General features: G+C 60.2%; 1 protein-coding gene across 2 annotated transcripts; it reads right to left on the reverse strand.

The window, feature by feature from the left end:
- Positions 1-1874: 1874 nt before the first annotated feature.
- On the reverse strand, positions 1875-17424 carry NUAK2 (NUAK family kinase 2). Of its 2 annotated transcripts, XM_041422620.1 has the most exons (7): positions 17194-17424; positions 11175-11295; positions 7833-7984; positions 5538-5603; positions 4269-4388; positions 3895-4027; positions 1875-3819 (listed from the first exon to the last, which is right to left on the reverse strand). In XM_041422620.1, the coding sequence occupies exons 1-7, from the start codon at positions 17410-17412 to the stop codon at positions 2732-2734; spliced, it is 1899 nt and encodes a 632-aa protein (XP_041278554.1). In that variant the 5' UTR covers positions 17413-17424; the 3' UTR covers positions 1875-2731. The 2 variants fall into 2 exon arrangements, with proteins under 2 accessions (XP_041278554.1, XP_041278555.1); XM_041422621.1 differs by lacking the exon at positions 4269-4388.
- Positions 17425-23974: the final 6550 nt, after the last annotated feature.

Here is a 23974-nt window from a genome sequence, read left to right on the forward strand (position 1 = left end):
GCGGTCTCTGCGGTGACCGCGGTGTCCCCGGGCTCCGCTGCCGCTGTCACCGCCTCATCCGAGGGCTTTTCCCACCCTTCCCACGGCTGTGCCCGGGAGAAGGTGGGAAGGGACTCGGAGCAGCCCCGGGAGATGGCACAGGGCTGGGCTGAGCTGGCCACGACAGCGGGACAAGCTCTGGTGGCACCCGTGGGGACACGGGGCAGGGTGGGCACAACAAGTTCTGGTGTCACCAGCAGGGACACAGAGTGGGGTGGGCAGTCGGGAGATGGCACAGGGCTGGGCTGAGCTGGCCACGACAGCGGGACAAGCTCTGGTGTCACCAGCAGGGACACGGGGCAGGATGGACAGAGGGACAAGCTCTGGTGTCACCACCAGGGACACGGGGCAGGATGGACAGAGGGACAAGCTCTGGTGTCACCACCAGGGACACGGGGCAGGGTGGACAGAGGGACAAGATTGGTGTCACCAGCGGGGACACGGGGCAGGGTGGGCAGTGTGTTCCTCACACCCAGGGGTGCCCACCCAGACGCCCCCAGTGCTCGGCCAGCCAGGTCCCAGTGGGATCTGGGGTGGTTTTCGGCTCAGGTGTGACCCAGCCGCTCCCTGTGCTCCGGGAGCAGACACGTCACCCACGCCAACATTCCCATTCAAAATCTTTGGGATTGCCATGCCTGGAAGTCCCCACACCTGTCCTCTGGCAGTTCAGCCCCAAAGGCTGGCATGCAGCACTGCCCACCCCGAGCTGCCACGGCTCCAAAAACAGCACGGGGGACGTTTTCCTGAAAATCCCGGATGAAACAGGGCCAGAACATCCTGGGATGCTCCAACAGCAAACCTAAAAAGGATCCTCGGCTTTGTGCCTGGCTCATCCCAACCCATGAATCCCATATCCCATCCCATCCCACGGATCCCATCCCAGCCCATCCCACCCCTGCAGCCCCCAGGGCTCCGGGACTTTGCCCAGCTCAGCCGGATGCCCTGGGAGCTCCTTTAAGGCTCCGGAATTCCTCCAAGGCTCGGGAAGCACGCGGGGAATGCGCGGCGGGGGGCCGAGCGCGGTGACCCCCCCCTGCCACCCCTGCTGGGACAAAGGGTGGCATTCCGGGCATAGCCCTGCCACCCTGTCCCCGCTGCTGGCGGGAGGGAGGAGCCGCGGAACGGCTCCGGTTAACCCGGCTGGGAACGGGGAGCGGTCACGGGGCAGGGGAATGGATTTCTGTGTGCAGCGGGAGAAGGGAAAGGGTGGAGAGGCAGCTCCTGCCACCAAAACCCGGGGATGTCCCCCAAAATTGAAACCCACGGAGGTTCAGGGGTGTGAGAGGGGTTTGGGAGCAGGGCTGGGCCAGGGGGATGCCCACAGTGGGGAGGGGAGAAGGGATCCTGATCCTGATCCCTCACTGTCCTGCTTCCATCACAGCTTTCCCTAAATTTTGCAGCTGCTCAGCCTTAAAACCCGGATTTCCCATCCCCACATCAGGGGTGTGAGAGGGGTTTGGGAGCAGGGGGCTGCCCACAATGGGGAGGGGAGAGGGGGCTCCTCATCACAACTTCCCCTAAATTTTGGGCAGTTTGCCCAACAGCTGCTCAGCCTTAAAATCCACATTTCCCACTCGCGGGGGTGCTGAGCCCCCCCATCAGCGATGTGTCCAGCCCCAGTTCAGCACCAGTTAAACCCAGTTTGAGGAGGGGCTGAGCACACAGAGGCGTTCCAACCTGCAGGACGTGTCTGAGCCCACCCACCCCCACCTGGGCTGGAGCACGGCCCCATCCCAGCCGGAAAGGGACAGGGACACAGGGACAGGGACACAGCGACAGGGACACAGGGACAGCAGCCCCTCCCTCACCCCCAGCAATCAAAGCGACAACTCAGCTTTACCATTTGCTTTAATTTAATGTTTTTCTCCAGCCCGTGCTGTAGGAAGGAGGGAAAACTCAACACCTGCCCCCGAGAGGGGAAAGGGCCAGCGAGCACACGTGGCAACAGTGCAAGGGAGCCGTGTGACACAAGGACACAGCCACCTCCCCAGAAACACCCCTGGACGGCCTCTGTGGAGCCAGACACATCCCGTGCTGCTGCCCTCCACACCAGCCTGGACAAAGGCAATAAATCAATAAATAAAGTCACGGTGCCTCACCAAAGGCACTTTTTTTTTTTTCTTTTTTTTTCCACATTACAATGAGAGATGTTGGCATCACAGCATTTCCCAGCCTGGGCTTTTGGCCACATCCAGTTTCTCAGCACTCAGCAGAGGGCAGAGCCGTGGCCTGGGTGCCCCCAGCACCCCCCGAAGCCCAGCCCATGGGCAGCACCTTGGAGCCCTCACCAGCACCCTGCTACATCTGCAGCTTGTTTGAGGTATATCACCCACCCCCTCCGTTACCTTGTGCAGCCAAAAAACAGTGCAAAGAAAACAAAAATCCCCCCCAACCGCTTGCTTTCAGCCCCGTGATGAGATGAGCCTGTTGGAGAGGGGAGGACGGCAGCGAGGAGCCCCCGGGACCCCCCAGCCCCAGCTCGGGGGTCACTCTGGGGGCTTTGGTCCATAAATGTCCTGGCCCTGGGGCATCCCCCGCCCCGAGGCTGCCAAATCAACCCGTGGGATGTGGATCAGCAGCACCGGCAGCCCCGGGGAGGAAAGGAGGGAAGGGAGGAGGGAAGGGAGGGAGGCTCAGCCCCCTCCCCAAAATGCACCACCCCGGGGCAGCGCCGGGGGGAAGGAAGGTGGGCTCAGCTCAGCTTCACCCCCACGGCCACAGCGCGCTGCCGGTAGAGCTCGGTGCCACTGTCACAGCCCGCCAGCGACGCGCTGCTCTCCGCCAAGGGGCTGCGGCAGTGGGTGACAGTCCAGCGGCGCAGCCGCCGCCCTTCCTCCCTCTCCTCCTCCTCCTCCAGCCGCAGGAGGCTCTCGGCGGACACGCAGCCCCGCATGGCAGCCCCGGGCGGGCGGCGGGCGGGCAGCTCCAGCTGGTCGAAGGACTCGGTGGACAGGATGCTGTCCTCGCTGACGGCGCTGGCGGGCCGGGCGCGGGGGCCCTGCGGCAGCGACACCTCGCTGAAGCCCCCGAAACCCCTGCCGGGGGGGCTGCCGGGCTCGGCGCTGCCCGAGGAGAATTTGCCGTTGTGTTTGAGGATTCCTTTCCGGCGGGCCGGCAGCCCCTGCGGGGCCGGGCAGGGCGGCTCGGCGAACACGGCCCCGTCCAGGTCCAGGCTCCCCGCGTCCAGCACGTCCCCGGACTCGCAGCACTCCAGGGACGAGTAATACCCCGACTCCCTGGCCGAGGGCTTCTTCAGGATTCCCTTCTTGGGCGCGGCCGGGGGCGCTGCTCCCGCTGTCCCGGGGGGCTGCAGGACCCGGGAGAGCCCCGCGGGGGGACCCTCCCCACCCTCCCCGGGCGGGGGGCCGGGGCTGGGCACCTTCTGCTCGCAGGAGTTCCTCTTCTTCAGGATGCCCTTGGGCCGCTTGAGGACGGACTTGGAGGAGTTCTCGGGGCCCGGGGGCACCTCCTGCAGCGCGTGGGAGACGTCGTTCTCCTTCTTGGACTTCTTGAGGGAGCGCTGCCGCTCCAGGGCCGCGCCGGGCATGTGCTGCTTGAGGAAGCAGCGCACCTTGGAGCCGTTCTCCAGCAGCGGCCGGGAGGAGCGGCGCAGCCACTCGGCCACCGTGGCCAGCGGCGATTCGCTCTCCCGCAGCAGCTCCTGCTCGCCCAGAGGCATTTTGTAGCCCCAGTTGACCCACCAGTGCGTGGCGATGTCCTCGATGGTGGCCCGGCGCTCGGGGTTCACCATCAGCATCCACCGGATCAGCCCGCAGGCATCTGGGGGAGGGACGGGTCAGGCACGGGAGGGGACACGGGGAAGGGGGACACACAGGGGGACGGGGGTGTCCCTACCTGAGAGCTTTGTGGGCTCCCGGTAGTCCCCGCTGGTGATCTGCTTGACCAGAGTCTTGTAGTCGTGGCCATCGAAGGGCATGGTGCCGTGCACCAGGATGTAGAGGAGGACACCCAGGGACCAGCTGTCCACCTGTGCAAGGGACAGAGGAGCCTGGAGGGGACAGCAGGACCGGGCTGTCCTGGTCTCCACCCACCAGAGCCTCACTGGGACTCCCAGGATGGCAGAACCACCGGGAAGGGACAGAGCGCGGGGCAGGACCCCAGCACACCCAGCAACCCCCCAGTGCCCCGGCTCAGGGGTTCTGTTACCCCAAAACACACTGGGAAAACCCCAGAGGCATCCCCACGCCCCGCAGGGAGGCACAACCCACCTCGGGGCCCTTGTAGGGCCGCCCGTTGATGATCTCGGGGGACGCGTACAGGGGGCTGCCGCAGTAGGTCTGCAGCAGCTTGTCCTGCTGGAAAACGTTGGACAGCCCAAAATCTGCGATCTGGGGGGACAAGCACAGCTATCATCCAGCAGCAAAGCCCCTTTCCCAAAGGCCCCTTTCCCAAGTTCCCTTTTCCCAAAGTCTCCAAGTTCCTCTTTCCCAAGTTCTCCTTTCCCAAAGCTCCCTTTCCCAAAGGCCCCTTTCCCAAGTTCTCTTTTCCCAAAGTCTCCTTTTCCAAGTTCCTCTTTCCCAAGTTCTCCTTTCCCAAAGCTCCCTTTCCCAAAGGCCCCTTTCCCAAGTTCTCTTTTCCCAAAGTCTCCTTTTCCAAGTTCCTCTTTCCCAAGTTCTCCTTTCCCAAAGCTCCCTTTCCCAAAGGCCCCTTTCCCAAGTTCTCTTTTCCCAAAATCCCCTTCCCCAAAGTTCCCTTTCCCAAGTTCTCCTTTCCCAAAATTTCCTTTCCCAAGTTTCCCAAGGCTGAAAGTTCTCCTGGAGCTCTCCAGGGATGAACTTGATCCAAACCAGGGCTGCCCTTGGTTCTGAATCCCCTCAGGCTGGTTCTCCACCCCTGAGCTCTCTCCTGTTGCTCTCTCCCTCCCAAAAGCTTCATCCCAGGCACGGCAGCAGCTGTCCCGTGGTGCTGGCAGCGGGAGCAGAGTGGAAAGGTGAGGCTGGAAGGACTTCCAGGCTTTCCTCCAGCTCATTCCCAGCCACCCCAGGCTGCAGCGGTCCCTATCAGCCCCACCTCGCCCAGGTGCTCATTATCCTCATTAAGCTGTCACCTCCCAGCCAGCAGGAGGTTCCCTGGCTGCCCTCGAGCTCTCAGTTACAAAATTATCCCCGGTGGAGATAAACCCCGTTATCAGTGACCGCGGGCATCCCCGGCCCAGGCCAGGCCGTGCCCTTCCTCCCTGGCAGAAATCGCCACTGGGTGCCCGTGGGGGAGCTGGGATTTCCTGCCTGGCACACACAGAAACCAGGAAAAGAGCCCTTCTCATCCAGCCAGCGCTGAGCTGGGCGCTCAGACTTCGCCCTCTTATCAGCGGGGCAGTATCAGTTACGGCTTCACCAGATCTGCTGGGCTGCCAGGCTCTGCCAGCTCTCCACAGCATTCCAGGGGGTGCACGTGCCCTGAGGGCACTGAGGCCTTGTGGGCACCCCTGTCCCTCCAGGCTGGGCAGCTCCCCCTGGGTGACAGCCCAGCCCCCTCACCTTGATGTTCCCGTTGGCATCCAGCAGGATGTTCTCCAGCTTCAGGTCCCGGTGCACGATCCCATTCTGCGGGAAGAGCAGGGGTTAATTCCCAGAGGGGTTGAGGGAGGGAAAGTCCTGCACACCTGGCAGGGCACGGCAAACAGGGCACAGGGCCACAAACAGCACGGGCGTGGCCCTGGGATGGGTGGCCCAGCCTGGGTGGCACCAGCTGGGCAGCAGGAGCAGGGAGGTGCCTGCACCAAGTGCCACCCTGGGCTCCTCCATTGTCCCCAGCCGCGGTGGCACGCGGTGCCAGCTCCACCAGGGCACAGCTCCTGCTTGGGCAGGGCCTGCTGTGCCCAGAGGAGCGAGCCCACAATCCGGTTTGGGGTCAGGAGCTGCCCTGACACCCCCTGTTCCCACCGAGGGCTGGGGTACAGCCTTGGAGCGACCTCCAGGGAGACCCTCGGGCTGGAGGGTCCTGCCAGGGCACCACTCACAGCCCAGGGAGGGTCCTGGCAGGGCATCACCCACAGCCTGAGGAGGGTTCTGCCAGGGCATCACTCACAGCCTGAGGAGGGTCCTGCCATGGCATCACCCACAGCCCAGGGAGGGTTCTGCCATGGCATCACCCACAGCCCAGGGAGGGTCCTGGCAGGGCATCACCCACAGCCCAGGGAGGGTCCTGGCAGGGCATCACCCACAGCCCAGGGAGGGTCCTGGCAGGGCATCACCCCCAGCCTGAGGAGGGTCCTGGCAGGGCATCACCCCCAGCCTGAGGAGGGTCCTGGCAGGGCATCACCCCCAGCCTGAGGAGGGTCCTGGCAGGGCATCACCCCCAGCCTGAGGAGGGTCCTGGCAGGGCATCACCCCCAGCCTGAGGAGGGTCCTGGCAGGGCATCACCCCCAGCCTGAGGAGGGTCCTGGCAGGGCCTCACCCACAGCCCAGGGAGGGTCCTGGGAGGGCATCACCCACAGCCTGAGGAGGGTCCTGCAGCTTCACCCTCTGGTCAGGAACAGGACAGCGGATCCAAACAGGACAGGTGACACAAACAGGACAGGTGACCCAGGCTTGGCTCCCAGCCCCGAGGGCAGCTCTGGGCGTCTCCGTCTGGTCGGGTGGGAGGGGAGGTGACAACTCCCAGGCCGGGTTAGTCACCCCCAGCCCAGGCCAGGACCTCCCAAATCTCCGGGGCACTGCCACACCCTTGGGACTCAAGGCAGGATCAGCCTTTCTGCGGGCAAGTGGAGAGCCACGAGCTCCTCTCACCTCCCGTGGGGCTGCAGGGAGGAGCACTGGGGAGCACATTCCGCTGGGAAACCCTCGGGAGGAGGGCTCAGGAGCCCATCCAGCCAGGAAACCCTCGGGAGGAGGGCTCAGGAGCCCATCCCACCAGGAATCCATTGGGAGGAGGGCTCAGGAGCCCATCCAGCTGGAAATTCATCGGGAGGAGGGCTCAGGAGCCCATCCAACCGGGAATCCACCAGGAGAAGCACCCAGGAGCCCATCCAGCTGCTCTCCAACCAGGAAACCATCATGAGGAGAACTCAATGAGTCCATCCAGCTGCTCTTCCCCTGGGAATCCATCGGGAGGAGGGCTCAGCAGCCCATCCAACCAAGATACCATCGGGACCCCAACGTGAGGAGCACTGGGGAGCCCATCCAGCCCGGAATCCATTGGGAAGCTATCGTGAGGAGAACCCAGGAGCCCATCCAGCCCAGAATCCATCAGGAAACCATTGAGAGGAGGGCTCAGGAGCCCCTCCAGCCGCTCTCCAGAAGGAAACCATTGTGAGGAGAACCCAGGAGCCCATCCAGCTGCTCTTCCCCCAGGAATCCATCGGGAGTAGGCTCAGAAGCCCATCCAGCCTGGAATCCATTGGGAAACCATCAGGAGGAGGGCCCAGGAGCCCATCCAGCCCAGAATCCATCAGGCAACCATTGAGAGGAGGGCTCAGGAGCTCATCCAGCCAGGAAAACATCAGGAGAAGCACTCCAGAGCCCATCCAGCTGCTATTCCCCCGGGAAAACATCAGGAGGAGGGCTCAGGAGCCCATCCAGCTGCTCTCCAGCCAGGAATCCATCGTGAGGAGAACCCAGGAGCCCATCCACCCACTCTTCCCCTGGGAATCCATCGTGAGGAGAACCCAGGAGCCCATCCAGACACTCTTCCCCTGGGAATCCACCATGAGGAGAACCCAGGAGCCCATCCACCCACTCTTCCCCTGGGAATCCATCGTGAGGAGAACCCATCCAGCCGCTTTTCCCCCCTGGAAACCCCCGGGAAGCCCGGGCAGGGCGGTGCCACCCACCTTGTGGCAGTAGTAGACGGCGGACACGACCTGGCGGAAGAAGTGTCGCGCCTCCTGCTCCGAGAGCCGCTGCCGCTCGCTGATGTAATCGTACAGGTCGCCCTTGCTGGCGTATTCCATCACGATGACGATCTTGGCGCTGTTCTCAAACACTGCAGGAAAGGGTTAAAAGGGTGTTGTGTCTGCTGATCCGTGTGTGGAGACGAGAATTTTGGCTCCATGTTTCAGAAGGCTGGTTTATTATGTTATGATATATATTATTGTTTAAATACTATACTAAAAGAATAAAAATAAGAGGATTCATCAGGAGGCTGGAAGGACAGGAATGGAATGCAATAACAAAGTCTTGTGACTCTCAGAGTCCGATGCAGCTGCATCTGTGATTGGCCATTAATTAGAAACAAAAACATGCACCAATCACAGCTGCACCTGCTGCAGTCCACAGCAGCAGAGTTATTGTTTACATTTCTGTCCTGAAGCTCCTCGGCTTCCCAAGAGGGAAAAATCCTAGCAAAAGATTTTTCATAAAATATCATAGTAACAAAAGGGATCCTCGGAACCTTGGGAATATTCGTTAGGACATTCCTGTTAATGAGCAAGTGGAGCCTTGATTGACCCTAACCCCAATCCCTGCCCTCAGTCTTGGATAAACAGGGACCTGCAGGTCAGGGGGGCCACCAGAGCTGTCACCCACGGCCCCCGGGGACACCAGAGCTACTGGCCCAGCAGCGACAAAAGAGATCCTCGGAACCTCGGGAATATTCGTTAGGACATTCCTGTTAATGAGCAAGTGGAGCCTTGATTGACCCTAACCCCAATCCCTGCCCTCAGTCTTGGATAAACAGGGACCTGCAGGTCAGGGGGGCCACCAGAGCTGTCACCCACGGCCCCCAGGGCCACCAGAGCTACTGGCCCAGCAGCGGAGCCACCACCGAGGCAGTGCTACCACCAGCTGTGCCACCACCGAGGCAGTGCCACCACCAGATGTGCTACCACCGAGGCAGTGCCACCACCAAGGCTGTGCCACCAGCAACTCCACCACCACCAAGGCTGTGTCCAAAAGGGATCCTCGGAACCTTGGGAATATTCGTTAGGACATTCCTGTTAATGAGCAGGTGGAGCCTTGATTGACCCTAACCCAAATCCTGCCCTCAGTCTTGGATAAACAGGGACCTGCAGGTCAGGGGGGCCACCAGAGCTGTCACCCACGGCCCCCGGGGACACCAGAGCTACTGGCCCAGCAGCGGTGCCACCACCGAGGCAGTGCCACCACCAGCTGTGCCACCACCGAGGCAGTGCCACCACCAGCTGTGCCACCACCGAGGCAGTGCCACCACCAGCTGTGCCACCACCGAGGCAGTGCCACCACCAGCTGTGCCACCACCGAGGCAGTGCCACCACCAGATGTGCCACCACTGAGGCAGTGCCACCACCAGATGTGCCACCACTGAGGCAGTGCCACCAGCAACTCCACCACCACCGAGGCTGTGTAACCATTGAGGTTCTGTGCCACCACACAAGTTCTGTGTCACCACTGGCTTTGGCACCACAAAGGCTCTGCCACACTGGCTGTGCCACCACCGAGGCTGTGCCACCACAGCAGCTCTGCCACCACTGAGGCTCTGCCACCAGCAGCTCCACCACCACTGAAGTTCTGTGCCACCGCTGAGGCTCTGCCACCGCTGAGGCTCTGCCACCAGTGGCTCTGGCACCAGAAAGGCTCTGCCACCACTGGTTGTGCCACTGCCAAGGCTGTGCCACCACTGAGGCTCTGCCACCACTGGCTGTGCCACCACGGAGGCTGTGCCACCACAACAGCTCTGGCACCACAAAGGCTCTGCCACCACTGGTTGTGCCACTGCCAAGGCTGTGCCACCACTGAGGCTGTGCCACCACTGGCTGTGCCACCACTGAGGCTCTGCCACCACAGCAGCTCTGGCACCACAAAGGCTCTGCCACCACTGGCTGTGCCACCATCGAGGCTGTGCCACCACCGAGGCTGTGCCACCACCGAGGCTGTGCCACCACAGCAGCTCTGGCACCACAGGCTGTGCCACCACCGAGGCTCTGCCACCACAGCAGCTCTGGCACCACTGGCTGTGCCACCACAGCAGCTCTGGCATCACTGGCTGTGCCACCACAGCAGCTCTGGCACCACTGGCTGTGCCACCACCGAGGCTCTGCCACCAGCGGTGCCTGAGGCACTCGGCTCTCTGCTGGAACCCCCGCCAAGGGGAAGGTGACAGCGCCGGCACAGCCGGTGACCTTGCCGCCCGTCCCCGTGGCTCGCAGACAAGGCTGTGCCTGCGGCCAGGGGCGCAGCCGTTCCCTCCCGCTGGCAGCGCTCGGCGGGTTTGCGTTCCGGCCGCCGCGGTGAGTCAGCCCTCGCAAACACCGCGGAGCAGCTGCCAGCCCGCTCCCTTTGTTTGGAGCACAAAAGGGCTCCGGATCCCTCGGCAGCGCCGGCAGCAGGGGCAGGGCCAGCCCCAGGAAGGGCACAGCCCAGGGACTCGGTGTCTGCTAAGCCTGACCCAGCTGCGGGTTTAGGCTCGGTCCGGTTCTGCTCCGACCTGGAGCAATTCCCTTGGGTTATCCCAACAAAGCCCAGCCCTGGCCATAAAGCCAAGCCCGGCAGCACCAGGAACTCTCCCAGCACGCCGTGGTTTGCTTTTCCAGTGCCCCGGGGGAGGGAATGAGGAGGACTCCAGGACTGAGATTAAATTAAGCCCTACCTCGGGCTCAGAGCAGATCCACGGAGATGCCAAATTCTCCGGGCACAGCCACACTCAGCCCCTGCTCAGCCTCTCCTCCACAGCCCCGGGGCTTCCAAAATCCACAAATTGGGGCTGTGGAGGGAGGCTGAGCAGGCAGCAGGGGCTAGATGTGGATTTTGGACACTCAGGCCCTGCTCCCTGCTCAGCCTCCCTCCACAGCCCCACATCCCAAATGTGAATTTTGGAAACCGCCGTGGGGCTGTGGAGGGAGGCTGAGCAGGGAGCAGGGCCTGAGTGTCCAAAATCCACATTTGGAGCTGGATTCCCTGTCTGGGAGGGAGGGGACGCGACAGGAAGGGCGATTTCTGGAGCAGGTATTTCCCCTCGTCGGGGAAAACACAGAAACGCAGCCCGGGAGCGTCTGCATTCCCTGGGAGTGGCCAGGAACGGGAGCCAGGTCCTGGAAGGGAGGAGAGGGCTGGGATAAACCCACCCAGCTGGGCTAAACCCACCCAGGCCGAGCCAAACCGGGCCAAGCCCAGCCCAAGAGCCCCCCGGGGTACCCAGGACATTCCAGAGGCTCCCATCCTGGATGCAGCTGGAAAAGGGAAGGGAGAGGAGGCCTCACCTTCGTGCACAGCGATGATGTGGGGGTGGTTGAGGGAGGACATGATCTCAATCTCCCTCCGGATGTGGACAAGGTCCTGCTCATCCTTGATTTTGTCCTTGCGGATGGATTTGATGGCCACCTGTGGGGGAGCACAGAGGGGGCTGTGAGCTCCCGAGGGAAGGAATTCCTCCCTCCCCTGTTTGTTGTTTTCACAAAAAAAACCCCAAAACATCCCCACGAGCTGAGCAGGGCAGCTCCATGGAAACAGCTCCCAGAAAAGCAAATTTCATCCATTTGGGGTTTATTCTCACCAAGTCCTGCTGCTGCACGTGAGGGAGAAGCTGCCCCAGAGGGACACCCTGACAGCTCCTCATTTCTGGGGGGCACGAGGCTCCTCCAGCAGGTAGTCCAGCCCAGATTTTTGGGGCTCCCTGACCCTCCTCCCAGGCAGCCCAGCCCGGATTTTTGGGGCTCCCCAGGACTCCTCCCTCAGGTAGCCCTGCTCTTGATTTTTGGGTCTTCCTGAGCCTCCTCCCAGGTAGCCAGCCCTGATTTTTAGGGGTCCCCAGAACTTCTCCATCAGGCAGACCTGCTCCTCATTTTTGGGGTTCCCTGAGCCTCCTCCCAGGCAGCCCAGCCCGGATTTTTGGGGCTCCCCAGGACTCCTCCATCAGGTAGCACAGCCCTGATTTTTGGGGCTTCCTGAGCCTCCTCCTGGGTAGCCAGCCCTGATTTTTAGAGGCCCCCAAGATTCCTCCATCAGGCAGCACAGCCCAGATTTTGGGGTCCCCCTGAGCCTCCTCCATCAGGCACAACTGCTCCTGACTTTTGGGGCTTCCTGAGCCTCTTCCCAGGTAGCCAGCCCTGATTTTTAGGGTTCCCCAGAACTTCTCCATCAGGCAGACCTGCTCCTCATTTTTGGGGTTCCCTGAGCCTCCTCCCAGGTAGCCAGCCCTGATTTTTAGGGTTCCCCAGAACTTCTCCATCAGGCAGACCTGCTCCTCATTTTTGGGGTTCCCTGAGCCTCCTCCCAGATAGCCCAGCCTGGATGTTTAGGGCTCCCCAAGATTCCTCCATCAGGCAGCACAGCCCTGATTTTGGGGGCTCCCTGAGCCTCCTCCCAGGTAGCCCAGCCTGGATTTTTAGGGTTCCCTGAGCCTCCTCCCACAGGTAGCACAGCCCTGCTCCTCATTTTTGGGGCTCCCTGAACCTCCTCCATCAGGCACACCTCCTCCTGATTTTTGGAGTCCTGGCTCCCCAGGACTCCTCCTGCAGGTTGCCCTGCCCTGATTTTGGGGCTCCCTGAGCGTCCTCCCACATAGCCCTGCCCTGATTTTTGGGGCTCCATGAGCCTCCTCCCGCAGGTAGCCCAGCCCCGCTCCCGATTTTTGGGCTCGGCAGGGATCGTGTCCTGCCGCAGGAATGTGCCCAGCACGAAGGACTCGGGAAATAACCAAGATAACCACAACCACAACAACAACAACAACAGCCAATTCCTGACGTCAGGAAAAGGGAATAAAACCCCACACCTCGCCTTCTGTTTCCCTCTAAACCACTTCATTGCTAGGAGTAAGAGAAAGTTCGGGTGAAAAAGCAGATCCTCGGAACGGGGTGGGAGACCCGGAGTTTTCCAGGCTTTCCTTTGCGTTTTCAAGTTTTCCTCTGCGAGGAGATTGAAAAGGGAGGAGCAGGAGGAGTAAGAGCAGAGCAGTAAGAACAGCCGCCTCCTAATCCCCTTTCAAAGGGGCTGCGGGCACACAATGCGCTCCCAGGGCTGAATTTACAACTGAATCCAGCACAACCTTTTATATTTTTTTTTCTTTTTTTCTTTTTTTTCTTTTTTCCCCTCGCAGACAAGAATGCGGAACAGTTTTAATCCCGTCCAGGGACCCTCGCACCGGTCTCCCAGCAACGGGGAGAGGGGCCGCGGAGCCCCGCCGGCCCCAGCTGCCCCCGAGGTGCGGGAGGGATGCTCAGCCCCCTGTCCTTGCGATTTTGGGGCTTTGGAGACCTCGCTCCCCAAAGCCCGGCCCAGCGGGCAGCTGAGTTTTGCTAAGCCAGGCCTGTAGCACCCGCGGCAGGCGCTGAACCAGCGAAGTTCCAGCAGGGAGAAGCCTCTGAAAGGGGCTCAGGTGGGCACCTGAAATCCCTTTTTGGCCCCAAGTCTCATTCCTGTAGCCCCAAATCCCATTTTTTGTGGCCATAAATCCCATTCCTGTAACCCCAAATCCCATTTTTGTGGCCACAAATCCCTTTTTTTTTTGCACCAAACCCCATTTTTCTGCCCCCAAACCCCATTTCTGTAGCCCCAAACCCCATTTTTATGCCCCCAAATCCCATTTTCCTGACCCCAAACCCCATTTCTGTAACCCTAAATCCCATTTCTGTAACCCCAAATCCCATTTTTCTCACCCCAAACCCCATTTCTGTAGTCCCAAACCCCATTTTTCTGCCCCCAAACCCCATTTCTGTAGCCCCAAACCCCATTTTTATGCCCCCAAATCCCATTTTCCTGACCCCAAACCCCATTTCTGTAACCCTAAATCCCATTTCTGTAACCCCAAATCCCATTTTTCTCACCCCAAACCCCATTTCTGTAGCCCCAAACCCCATTTTTCTGGCCCCAATCCGCCTCAGGCAGCACCAGCCCGGGCAGGAATTGCTCCTGGAGGATTCAGCACATGTGGAGCCAGCGGACTCTGGCCAGGAGAAGTTCAATAACCCCGGCCCAAGTTTCTTGCTCAGGCAATACTGAAATTGTTCAACGCTTCTGGGAAGCGCAGCCAGGTTTCCTTTCCCCTGACCTTTGTTTAACAGGTTAAATTTTAACAATATTTTCGCTGCTGCCCCAGTTCCCTGACCCTTGCAGAGCCTTCCTGCAGCCAGCCAGCCTCCCGAATTCCTGCTGCCTCCTGCAAAGCCTGGCACCCGGCCCAGCAGCCAAAATTTCGGAGCATTTTGGAGCATTTCCGACCATTTTGGAGCATTTCCGAGCATTTCCGAACATTTCCTTGCTGCCTCAGCGGCTCACATCCCCAAAATTCTGAGCCAGGGCTCAGGGCAGGAGCCACAATCCACAAAAAGATGGAGCAGCTCCAGGAGATGCCCCATCCCAAAATTAGTGACCTCCAGGCAGATGGAGCCGTCCCGTCCTCCCCCAGGGGTGCCAAGCAGGGCTTTGTTCCCAAACTTTCCCTGCCCAAGGGGGATGGGAGCACAGGGTGTCCCCTGGAGGTGGGAAATGCCACCCTGGAGCTGGGGACAGCAGCCTCGGGGACAGGCAGTGCCGCAGCCCCCCGGGAAACAGCGAGGAATCCCCCCGGAGCTCCCAGCGCTTTCCAAGTCCAAAAAAGGCTTTGAATTCCAAGTTTTTGGGGGCTGAACAGGTATTTTCAGCAGCTGCTGAAAGATGCATGAAGTTACAACCCCAGGCAGCGCTTCAGAAGTTGTTCCAGACTGCAAGGGCAGTTTGGTGAAATTCGGATTTAAATCCAGCCCGGAACAGAGCGGGATTCGCCCCTTCCCGCAGATCAAAGGAGGCTCTGGAATATTCCAGGTGCTGCCTTCTCCTGGCACCACACGGGCCCCAAGTGGCGTTTGTGACACCAGGAGAGTCCCACGGGAGGTCCCCGGGTGTGTTTGGCTTGGCTGCAGGCCAGGGATGGGGAGGCAGGCTGGGAAAAACTCCTGGATGGGAGGGAAAATGAGCCCGGAGGCTGCGCTGCAAACAGGTGGGGGGGAAAAAAGGGAGGAAAGTAAAAATGGAAGGGGAAAAAAAAAGGAGGAAGAAAAATAAAAGGGAAGGAAGAGAAAGGGGAAAGAATAAAAACGGGAAAGAAAAAGGGAAACGAGAAAGAAAAAGGGAAACGAGAAAAGGGAAAACAGAAAAAAAAAAGGGAAAGCAGCAAAAAAAAAAGGGAAAGGAGGAAAAAAGAAAGGAAAAAAGGGGGAGAAAAATAAAAGGGAAAAGGGAAGGGAAAAAAGAAAGAGAAGAGGGGGGGAAGGGGGAGGAAAACCAACCAGCAATTCCCTCCCCACCTGATTTTGCAGGGATTTTTGTAAGGATTGGGAAAGGCACTCAGCAGCAGGAGCATCGCTTCAGATAAAGGATTTCTAACAGGAAAATAAAAGGGATTTTTCCCAGACAAATAATTCATGGAAGTCCCAAAACATCCTCCAGCTGCAGGAGCCTGGAATTTCCTGCCACCTTCCAAGCAAATCAGCCTGTTCGGAGTGCAGGGATTTTAAAATTCAGAGAGGAACGAGAAACGCGGGCGGTAAAACGAGCTGGTTCAACACCCAGCGCCCCTGTCAGAGGCAATTCCCGATTCGCCAGAGGCAAAAATTCCCCGTGGATGGAGCAGCTCCAGCTTTTCAGCCCCAGCCGGTGCCGTGAGATCCCCGCGAGGGTGCCCGGCCCCTGCCCTCACACTTTGGGAAGTGAAAACCACTCGGGGAAGCAGCGAACAACCGAGCCGGGGCTAAAGCTGCAGATGAAGCCGGCCCGGAAATGCTGAGTGCTCCGAGAAGGAATTTGTGGGGAGAGGAGAGATTTGTGGCTCGGAGCCTCCTGCTGCTCCGGCAGGCCGGGGAGGGGCTGCTGAGCAGAGCCTTGGCTTTCCTGCCGCTGGATTGAGGGCTCCGCGGCCCGTGGGTTGGATTTGCATGAAAACACAGCGATCCTGAGGGGCTCGCGGGGGATAGCTGAGATTCTGACTTTCCTAATTCGGAGATTTCCGAGCTGCAGGTGCGGGCAGGGAAAGGAGAATTTGCTCGCCCATGCCGAGGGGAGGGATCCTCGCAGCTCTGTGGGTGGAAGCTGCGTTTCCAGGCCCTGATTATGCAGCAGAGCAGCGGCTCGGATGGGCAGAGCCGCCTTCGGATCTGATCTCATCAAGATGCCACAAGGAAAGCCGGCGGATTCGCGGCTTTTTCCCGTGGGATGTCGCTGAGCCCATCCCAGCCCCTGGCAGGGCCAGTCCTGCCACTCGCAGCTCACCCCCCCTGCTCAGGCCGGGCTGTGAGGGGTTTTTGGGGTCCCTCGCACCCTTCGAGGCTGGGAATTCACGTCCAAGGTTGAATCCTTGCAGATTCCCGCAGGACAGAGCAGCGCCCGGCGTTCCCGGGGGTTCGATCCCCTTTTTCCAGAGGAAAGCTGAGCTGGGTGAGCCACAGCCACTTTCCCCCAGCGGGCTGGGGTGAGTCAGGATTTTGGAGAGCTCGGCTGCTCCCTGGGTGCCCCACACCGTGAGAAAGGCAAACCCAGGGTGAGAGGAAGGGAAAAACCCTTCAGCCTCGAGTGCGGTGTTTGCTTTGGCGGCCGCGTCCCTGCCCGCTCCTGCCCCCAGGAAGCGCGACCGCGGTCAAGTGGGCGAGAGGAGCTGCAGACCCCCGGGAGGAGGGGGGCGAGACCCCTCGGGGCTGCCCCCGGCCCCGCTGAGACCCCCCCGCAGCAGGACCAAGGCAGAACCGCAGCTGCGGGGGGAGCGGGGCCCGGCCGGGGCTGCGGGGAGCCGGGACCGGCGACACCGGGGACGAAATGCTCGGAGCGGGGGATGCTCGGGGGTCCCTGAGGATGCGCCGGGAACGGATTGGAGGGGAGAGAACCGGAGGAGGGGGAGGCAGCGGGGCCGGGCTGCGGGAAGCGGGGGCAGCTCGGGGACCACCGGGAAACACTGCGGGGGTGCAGAGGGGACAGAGAGGGACACACCGGACCGGGGAGATATACCGGGAACATGGAGGGACACACAGAACCGGGGGATGCACCGGGAGACAGGGAGGGACACACCGAACCGGGGGATGCACCGGGGGAATGGGGGGACACACCGAACCGGGGAGATTCACCGGGGGAATGCAGGGACACACCGCACCGGGGGGATTCACCGGGGACAGGGAGGGACACACCGAACCGGGGGGATTCACCGGGGGGATGCACCGGGAACGCCGAGGATGCGTCGGGGACAGAGGATGCTTAGGGACATGGGAAGCTCGGGGACCCCGCACGGTGACCATGCTCCCCCCCCAGGGGGATCCTTACCAGCTTCCCGGAGCGCTCCCGGGCTTTCTTCACCTTCCCGTAGGTGCCTTTGCCCAGCGTTTCCAGGAACTCGTAGCGGTGCTTGAGGTTGTGCTTGTGGTGGTGCCGCTTCACCGCCTGCTTCTTCATCAGCGGCCGCGGCGATTTGATCAGCCCCTCGGCCAGCGAGGCGGCCAGCGCCGAAGCGGAGCCGGTCCCGGGCGCTGCCGCCCGCTCCATCCCGATCCCGGCTCCGGCTCCGCCGCCTCCCGGCCCGGCCCGGCCGATAAATGCGGCGGCCCCGGCGGCCGCGCCTCCCCGCGCCCATTGGCGGCTGCCGGGGCCGCCCCGCCCGGGGCCGGGACAGGGACGGGGGGGCCGGGAGCGGGGAGACCCCACGGGCAGCGCTGGGAGCGGGGAACGCACGGGGAGGGGAGGCGGAGAGCCAGGGAGCACCCCAAAAAAATTGGGGTGAGGGAGGGGGTGTGGAGAGCGGGGGCAGAAGGGATCCAGGGGACAAAGGGGGCCCAGGCTGGGGGGAGATGGGGATTTCCCAGGGGATGGTGCAGGGAGGGATTTCACCCAAAGGTTGGGAAGAGGGGCAGGCCCGGAGCGCTGGGAGGGTCAGAGGGGCTTTGGAGGTGAGCCTGGAGTGCCAGGATAAGGGGGAATGGCTTCACAGTGACTGAGGGCAGGGTTAGATGGGATATTGGGATGGAATTCCTCCTGGGAGGGTGGGCAGAACCTGGCACAGGGTGCCCAGAGCAGCTGGGGCTGCCCCTGGATCCCTGGAAGTGCCCAAGGCCAGGCTGGACGGGGCTTGGAGCAGCCTGGGACAGTGGGAGGTGTCCCTGACATGGCAGGGGTGATGTTTAAGGTTCCTTCCAGCCCAAACCATTCCATGATTCCGTCATGTGGAGCAAAGCATGTGGATGTTCCGCTGGGGGCAGAGGGACACGCACAGCCAGATGGGATTTGCTGTGAGGAGTCTCAATGCACCAAAACCCGGGGGGAAACTGCACCAAATCCCAGGGAAAAGCTGCACCTAAACCCAGGGAAAAATTGCACCAAACCTAGGGGAAAACTGCACCCAATCCCAGGGAAAAACTGCACCCAATTCCAGGGAAAAACTGCACCAAATCCCAGGGGAAAATTGCACCTAAACCCAGGGGAAAAACTGCACCAAACCTAGGGGAAAACTGCACCAAAACCCAGAGAAAAACTACACCCAAACCCAGGAAAAAATGGCACCAAACCCAGGGAAACACTGCATCAAATAACAGGGGGAAAATGCACCAAACTCCTGGGGAAAACTGCACCAAACCCAAGGGAAAAGTGGCATTTAGGGCAAAATTAAGGAGAGGAGAGGCCCGGGCGAGTGCAGCCTGTCCACACTCCCACAGAGCCACCCTTTGCCCTCCTGGACACGCAGCCTGGGAGGGAGGAACCAGAAAGTTCTCCAGGCCCGGAGCCGGGGGGAAAACGGAAAGTTCTCCCGGCTCCCTCAGCAACACCTTCTCCCCGTGTGGTCTCCCCGCGGTAAATCTTTCTTTGGAGATATTAAAAGAATGCAATTATTTCCCAGAACAGCCGAAACAAAGGCTCTGGCCTGTGTGAGGACACCCTGGATCGATGGCAGAGGGAGATAACTGCGGGATTACTCACCCAGACCTGGATTTTCCCACCGCTCCCGGCGCTCTCGGGCAGAGCAGGGGGTCCCAAACGCCTGCCAGGGATGATTCAAACCCAGCGCCGGCTCCTCTCTGCGGGGGTGACACAGAGGTGACACAGAGGTGACACAGGACGGAGCTCGCAGCACCTCGGGGCTGTGTCTCGCTGTCAGTGCAGACCCAGGCGGGTGGCACTGTCCCCTGGCTGGTTTTGTCACCGGGGTGAGGTTGTGGAGTGACCTTTCGAGGACGGATGTCCCTCGGGGAAGGTGGAACCACAAGTCGTGGGCACAGCCTTGCACCAAACCTCTCCTCATGGCTGTCACCTGTCCCAGGGCTGTCCCACACACATTAAATGTCATTTTGGTACCACTGGGCCACTCTCCATGGCTGTCACCTGTCCCACACACATTAAATGTGATTTTGATGTCATTGGGCCACTCTCCACGGCTGTCACCTGTCCCAGTGCTGTCCCACACACATTAAATGTCATTTTGGGGCCATTGGGCCACTCTCTGTGGCTGTGCCCAGCTCCAGCACAGCCCCACACACATTAAATGTGATTTTGGTGCCATTGGGCCACTCTCCATGGCTGGCACCAGTCCCACACACATTAAATGTCATTTTGGGGCCATTGGGCCACTCTCTGTGGCTGTGCCCAGCTCCAGCACAGCCCCACACACATTAAATGTGATTTTGGTGCCATTGGGCCACTCTCCATGGCTGGCACCAGTCCCACACACATTAAATGTCATTTTGGGGCCATTGGGCCACTCTCTGTGGCTGTGCCCAGCTCCAGCACAGCCCCACACACATTAAATGTGATTTTGGTGCCATTGGGCCACTCTCCATGGCTGGCACCAGTCCCACACACATTAAATGTCATTTTGGGGCCATTGGGCCACTCTCTGTGGCTGTGCCCAGCTCCAGCACAGCCCCACACACATTAAATGTGATTTTGGTGCCATTGGGCCACTCTCCATGGCTGGCACCAGTCCCACACACATTAAATGTCATTTTGGGGCCATTGGGCCACTCTCTGTGGCTGTGCCCAGCTCCAGCACAGCCCCACACACATTAAATGTGATTTTGGTGCCATTGGGCCACTCTCCATGGCTGGCACCAGTCCCACACACATTAAATGTCATTTTGGGGCCATTGGGCCACTCTCTGTGGCTGTGCCCAGCTCCAGCACAGCCCCACACACATTAAATGTGATTTTGGTGCCATTGGGCCACTCTCCATGGCTGGCACCAGTCCCACACACATTAAATGTCATTTTGGGGCCATTGGGCCACTCTCTGTGGCTGTGCCCAGCTCCAGCACAGCCCCACACACATTAAATGTGATTTTGGTGCCATTGGGCCACTCTCCGTGGCTGTCACTTGTCCCAGTGCGGTCCCACACACATTAAATGTCATTTTGGTGCAACGAAGACACACAGGTCCCCTCCCCTGCCACTGTCACTGATTTTTATGGCCGCTGGCCGCGTGGCACCGGGGTTCCTCACAGGGATGAGCAGCTCCGGGCTGCTCCTTCCCTCCTCCAACCTCTCCCCGAGCTCAGCAAACCAGGGACAAATCTCTCTGCTCGTTTTAAAATCAGCCCGGGACATCCGAAGACGATCCCGGGCCGCAGCAATTGCGATAATGAATTGTGATAATGGACTGTGATAAAGAACGGCGATAATGAACGGCGCTAATGAATTGTGGCAATGAATTATTTACAGAGCGGCAACAGGAGCCGTTTCCAAGGGCCACGGGGAAGATAAACACGGCGGGGAGGAGCTGAGCTGAACCGAACTGCCGCAATTTCAGCGGCAAAGCAAACAGGATCCTGTCCGGGCACGGCCCGGGGACTGCGGCAGAGCCGGGCAGGGGAAGCTCAGACCTCCCTGGCTGCGCTCAGCAAAGGGATTGCACCGGCCGCAGGGGAAAGTGCCGCTGTCGCTGTCGCTGTCGCTGTCGCTGTCGCTGTCGCTGTCGCTGTCGCTGTCGCTGTCGCTGTCGCTGTCGCTGTCGCTGTCGCTGTCGCTGTCGCTGTCGCTGCTGAAATCACCTTTAGTACCCCTGGCTTCAGGCCTTTGTTTTATTATGATAAATGCCAAAATCACCTTTAGTACCCCTGGCTTTGGGCCTTTCTTTTATTATAATAAATACTGAAATCACTTTTAGTATCCCTTGCTTTAGGCCTTTCTTTTTTGTTATAATAAACGCTGAAATCACTTTATTACCGGGAGTGTGGTCCCGTTTTTAACGGGATCTCTCCCGGCTCAGCCCTCCCTCCCCGAAAGCGCTGGAGCCCGCACCGAGCTCCAGCCCCGTGTTTGGGGTCCCGGTGGATTTCTCGGGATGCTTTTCCCGAGGTTTCCCCCGCCGTGCAGCCCCGCGGAGTTTCTGTTTCCAGCGGATAAATTCCTCCCAAGGATTCCGTGCTGCGGCCGGGAGGGAGGCTGGGGATGTTTGTTCCAGAGCGGCTCAGGAAGCCTTTCCCATTTTCATGGAAATGCCAAGGGACGCGGAGCGCAGCCCGCTGGAATCCGCTGATAAGGATCCTCCTTTGTGGCAGCACCCGCGGCTTTCTCCGCTGGGGAAATCCACCGAAATTCCCCTGGAAATCCCAAACCGGGCTTGTCCCGCGGCCCCAGTGCGTGTCCACTAAAACCAACCTGAAATCCAGCCAGGAATTTGGCTCCGCGTCAGGGAAACCTGCTCGGAGCCCGGCTTGGTGCTCGGTCACAGCTCGGACTGCTTGCAACCTGAGGAATTTGTATTAATGAATTTATTACATGAAAATAAATCCTACAGCCTTATCCCCGCTCTGAAAACTTCACATCCCGGCCAAAACCTGTGGCTCGGCCTCGGGATTGGGTGGCCACAGGCTCTGTTTGTGGACTGGGAAAGGAATAAACATCACGAAAGAGATTCTCTAGCAGCAGGGAGACCTCCCGCAGGGAAAGGAAGAGTCATTAAAATGCCAGAGACAACAAAAAGTTTAACGCTCGCCCCTCGTTCGTGGCCCTGAGCCCCCGCATTCCTCACCCGCTGCCGCGGAGGCTCAGGCAGGTGTGAAATCCATTCTCCCTCTAAAAACCCGGAGGAGGCCGCGGCTGCTCTGATCCTCCCCATCCATCAGCAGGAGAAGGAAAACTCATCAGCGCCAATGGGAGCCTTTGGGAAAGTCATTTATGGCCTTCCACGGATGATGAGAGCAGCAGAGGCCACCCCAGGAGTGCAGCTGGGGGTTCCACCTGTCCGTGCATCCATCATCCATCCATGGATCCATCCATCCGTGGATTCATCCATCCATCCATCCATGGATCCATCCATCCTTCCTTCCATGGATCCATCCATTCCTGGATTCATCCATCCATCCATTCATGGATCCATCCATCATTCATCATCCATCCATCCATCCATCCATCCATCCATCCATCCATCCATCATCCATCCATCTATCCATCCATCCATCCATGGATCCATCCATCCATCCATCCATGGATTCCATCCATCCATGGATTCCATCCATCCATCCATATTTTTCCATTAAACCACCCCTCCAAGGCTCCCTTTATCACAAATCCACCCCCCAGGTGTCCCTGTCACCCTCCCGGGCACTGGGGGTGTCACAGCACGTGGGGCTGCAGAAACTCCGAGGCATTTAGAGGAAAAATAAGAAAAATTCCCCCCAAAAATCCCAGAAAAACCCACAAAAAAATCTGGAGCTTTTATTTTGCGAGCAGGAAGCGTCTGTGTCTCAGGAAGGTGACTCCACGTCCGCTCCAGCACCGGCAGATTCCCCGGGAACGGGAGCAGCCGGGGGTGACTCCGCTGCTGGTGGCCCCACAGGGTTGGGGACATGCCAGGGACGAGGATGGCAGTGACAGAGATGCTTCCCAGAGCTCAATCCCCAGCTCTCCAGAGCGCAATTCCCAGCTGGAGCTGGAGCAGCCCTCACACAACGCCACACTGGGCTCCTTTTGGGAGCTATCGCCACAAAGGGCAGAGCTGACCCCAAAAAGCAGCGCTGACCCCCAAAAAATATTGTCCCCCAACAGCAAGGGCCAGCCCAGCCGCATATCCTGGGCCCATGGCGAGGTGCAGGAATCATTTCTGCTCCACCACCGGATCCTTTGGAGGCTGTTCCTTGAGGAAGTTTCCTGTTTGTGCAGACGAAGTCTGCTCGGGGACGATAAATGACGATTTTTGGCAGCAGGGCCAGCTCAGCCCTCAGCCTCCGTGCCGGAGCAGCCACCGGGGCTGAAAAGCCTCTCAGCAAACTGCGAGCGTGGGGAGTTCAGCCGAGGACACGGCCGGGGCCCCTCCGGGATTTTTTTGTGGCTGGAAAACTCCAAAGGCTCGGCCGGGTTGGGATAAAGGCGAGCAGGGAGCGCAGCGGGCACGGAGGGCGCGGGGTCCCGGGGGCTGCCGGGGGCAGAGGGACGGGCCCAGGGCTTCCTGCAGCCCCCCAGACCCAGGAGGGCCTGGCTGGTGACAAACCCAACATTTCTCCAGGGAAAGGAGCTCTGGGGCCCTCTCATCCCAAGGGATTCGCTGCAGAGCTCGGGGAGCTGCAGCGGGACCCAGCCCTGGAGGCATTTCCCGGGCTGGCGCTGGGCAGCGGCATCAGGGACTCTTTGGACCCAAATCCAGCTCTGTCCCAGCTCCTGGCACGTGTTTGGGCTCCTCAGGGATGTCTTTCTACAGGAATAAAATACTGCGGGAGGCGCGCAGCACCCAAGTTTTTCGTTGGATCTTGCAGCACCCGAAATGGGATTTTAGAGCCGCCCTGGCCCAGCACCACCCGGCCAGGGCAGCCCAGGACAGCGGGAGGGCTGCCGAGGGTGCTGCTGCAGCCGCAGCTCAGCCCAGGGATGCCATCTGCTGTTCACAGCTCTGGGAGGAGACCCAGCGCGGCTCAGCACAAACCAAACCACCCAAACCCGCTGAAATCCTCAAACCCGCCCGGCAGGCACAGCCAGGAGCGCCCGACCCACCCGAACTGGGCTCAGGTCACATCTCCGCCACCCGGAGGGTGGACACAGCCCTGCTGTGCCAAAACCAGGGAGGTTGTGTCCTGCAGGATCCCATTTCCCAGGGAGGTTGTGTCCTGCAGGATCCCATTTCCCAGCA

The sequence above is a fragment of the Onychostruthus taczanowskii genome, unplaced genomic scaffold, assembly GCF_017590055.1.
Source record: "Onychostruthus taczanowskii isolate IOZ18803 unplaced genomic scaffold, ASM1759005v1 scaffold74, whole genome shotgun sequence".
Lineage (NCBI taxonomy): Eukaryota > Metazoa > Chordata > Aves > Passeriformes > Passeridae > Onychostruthus > Onychostruthus taczanowskii.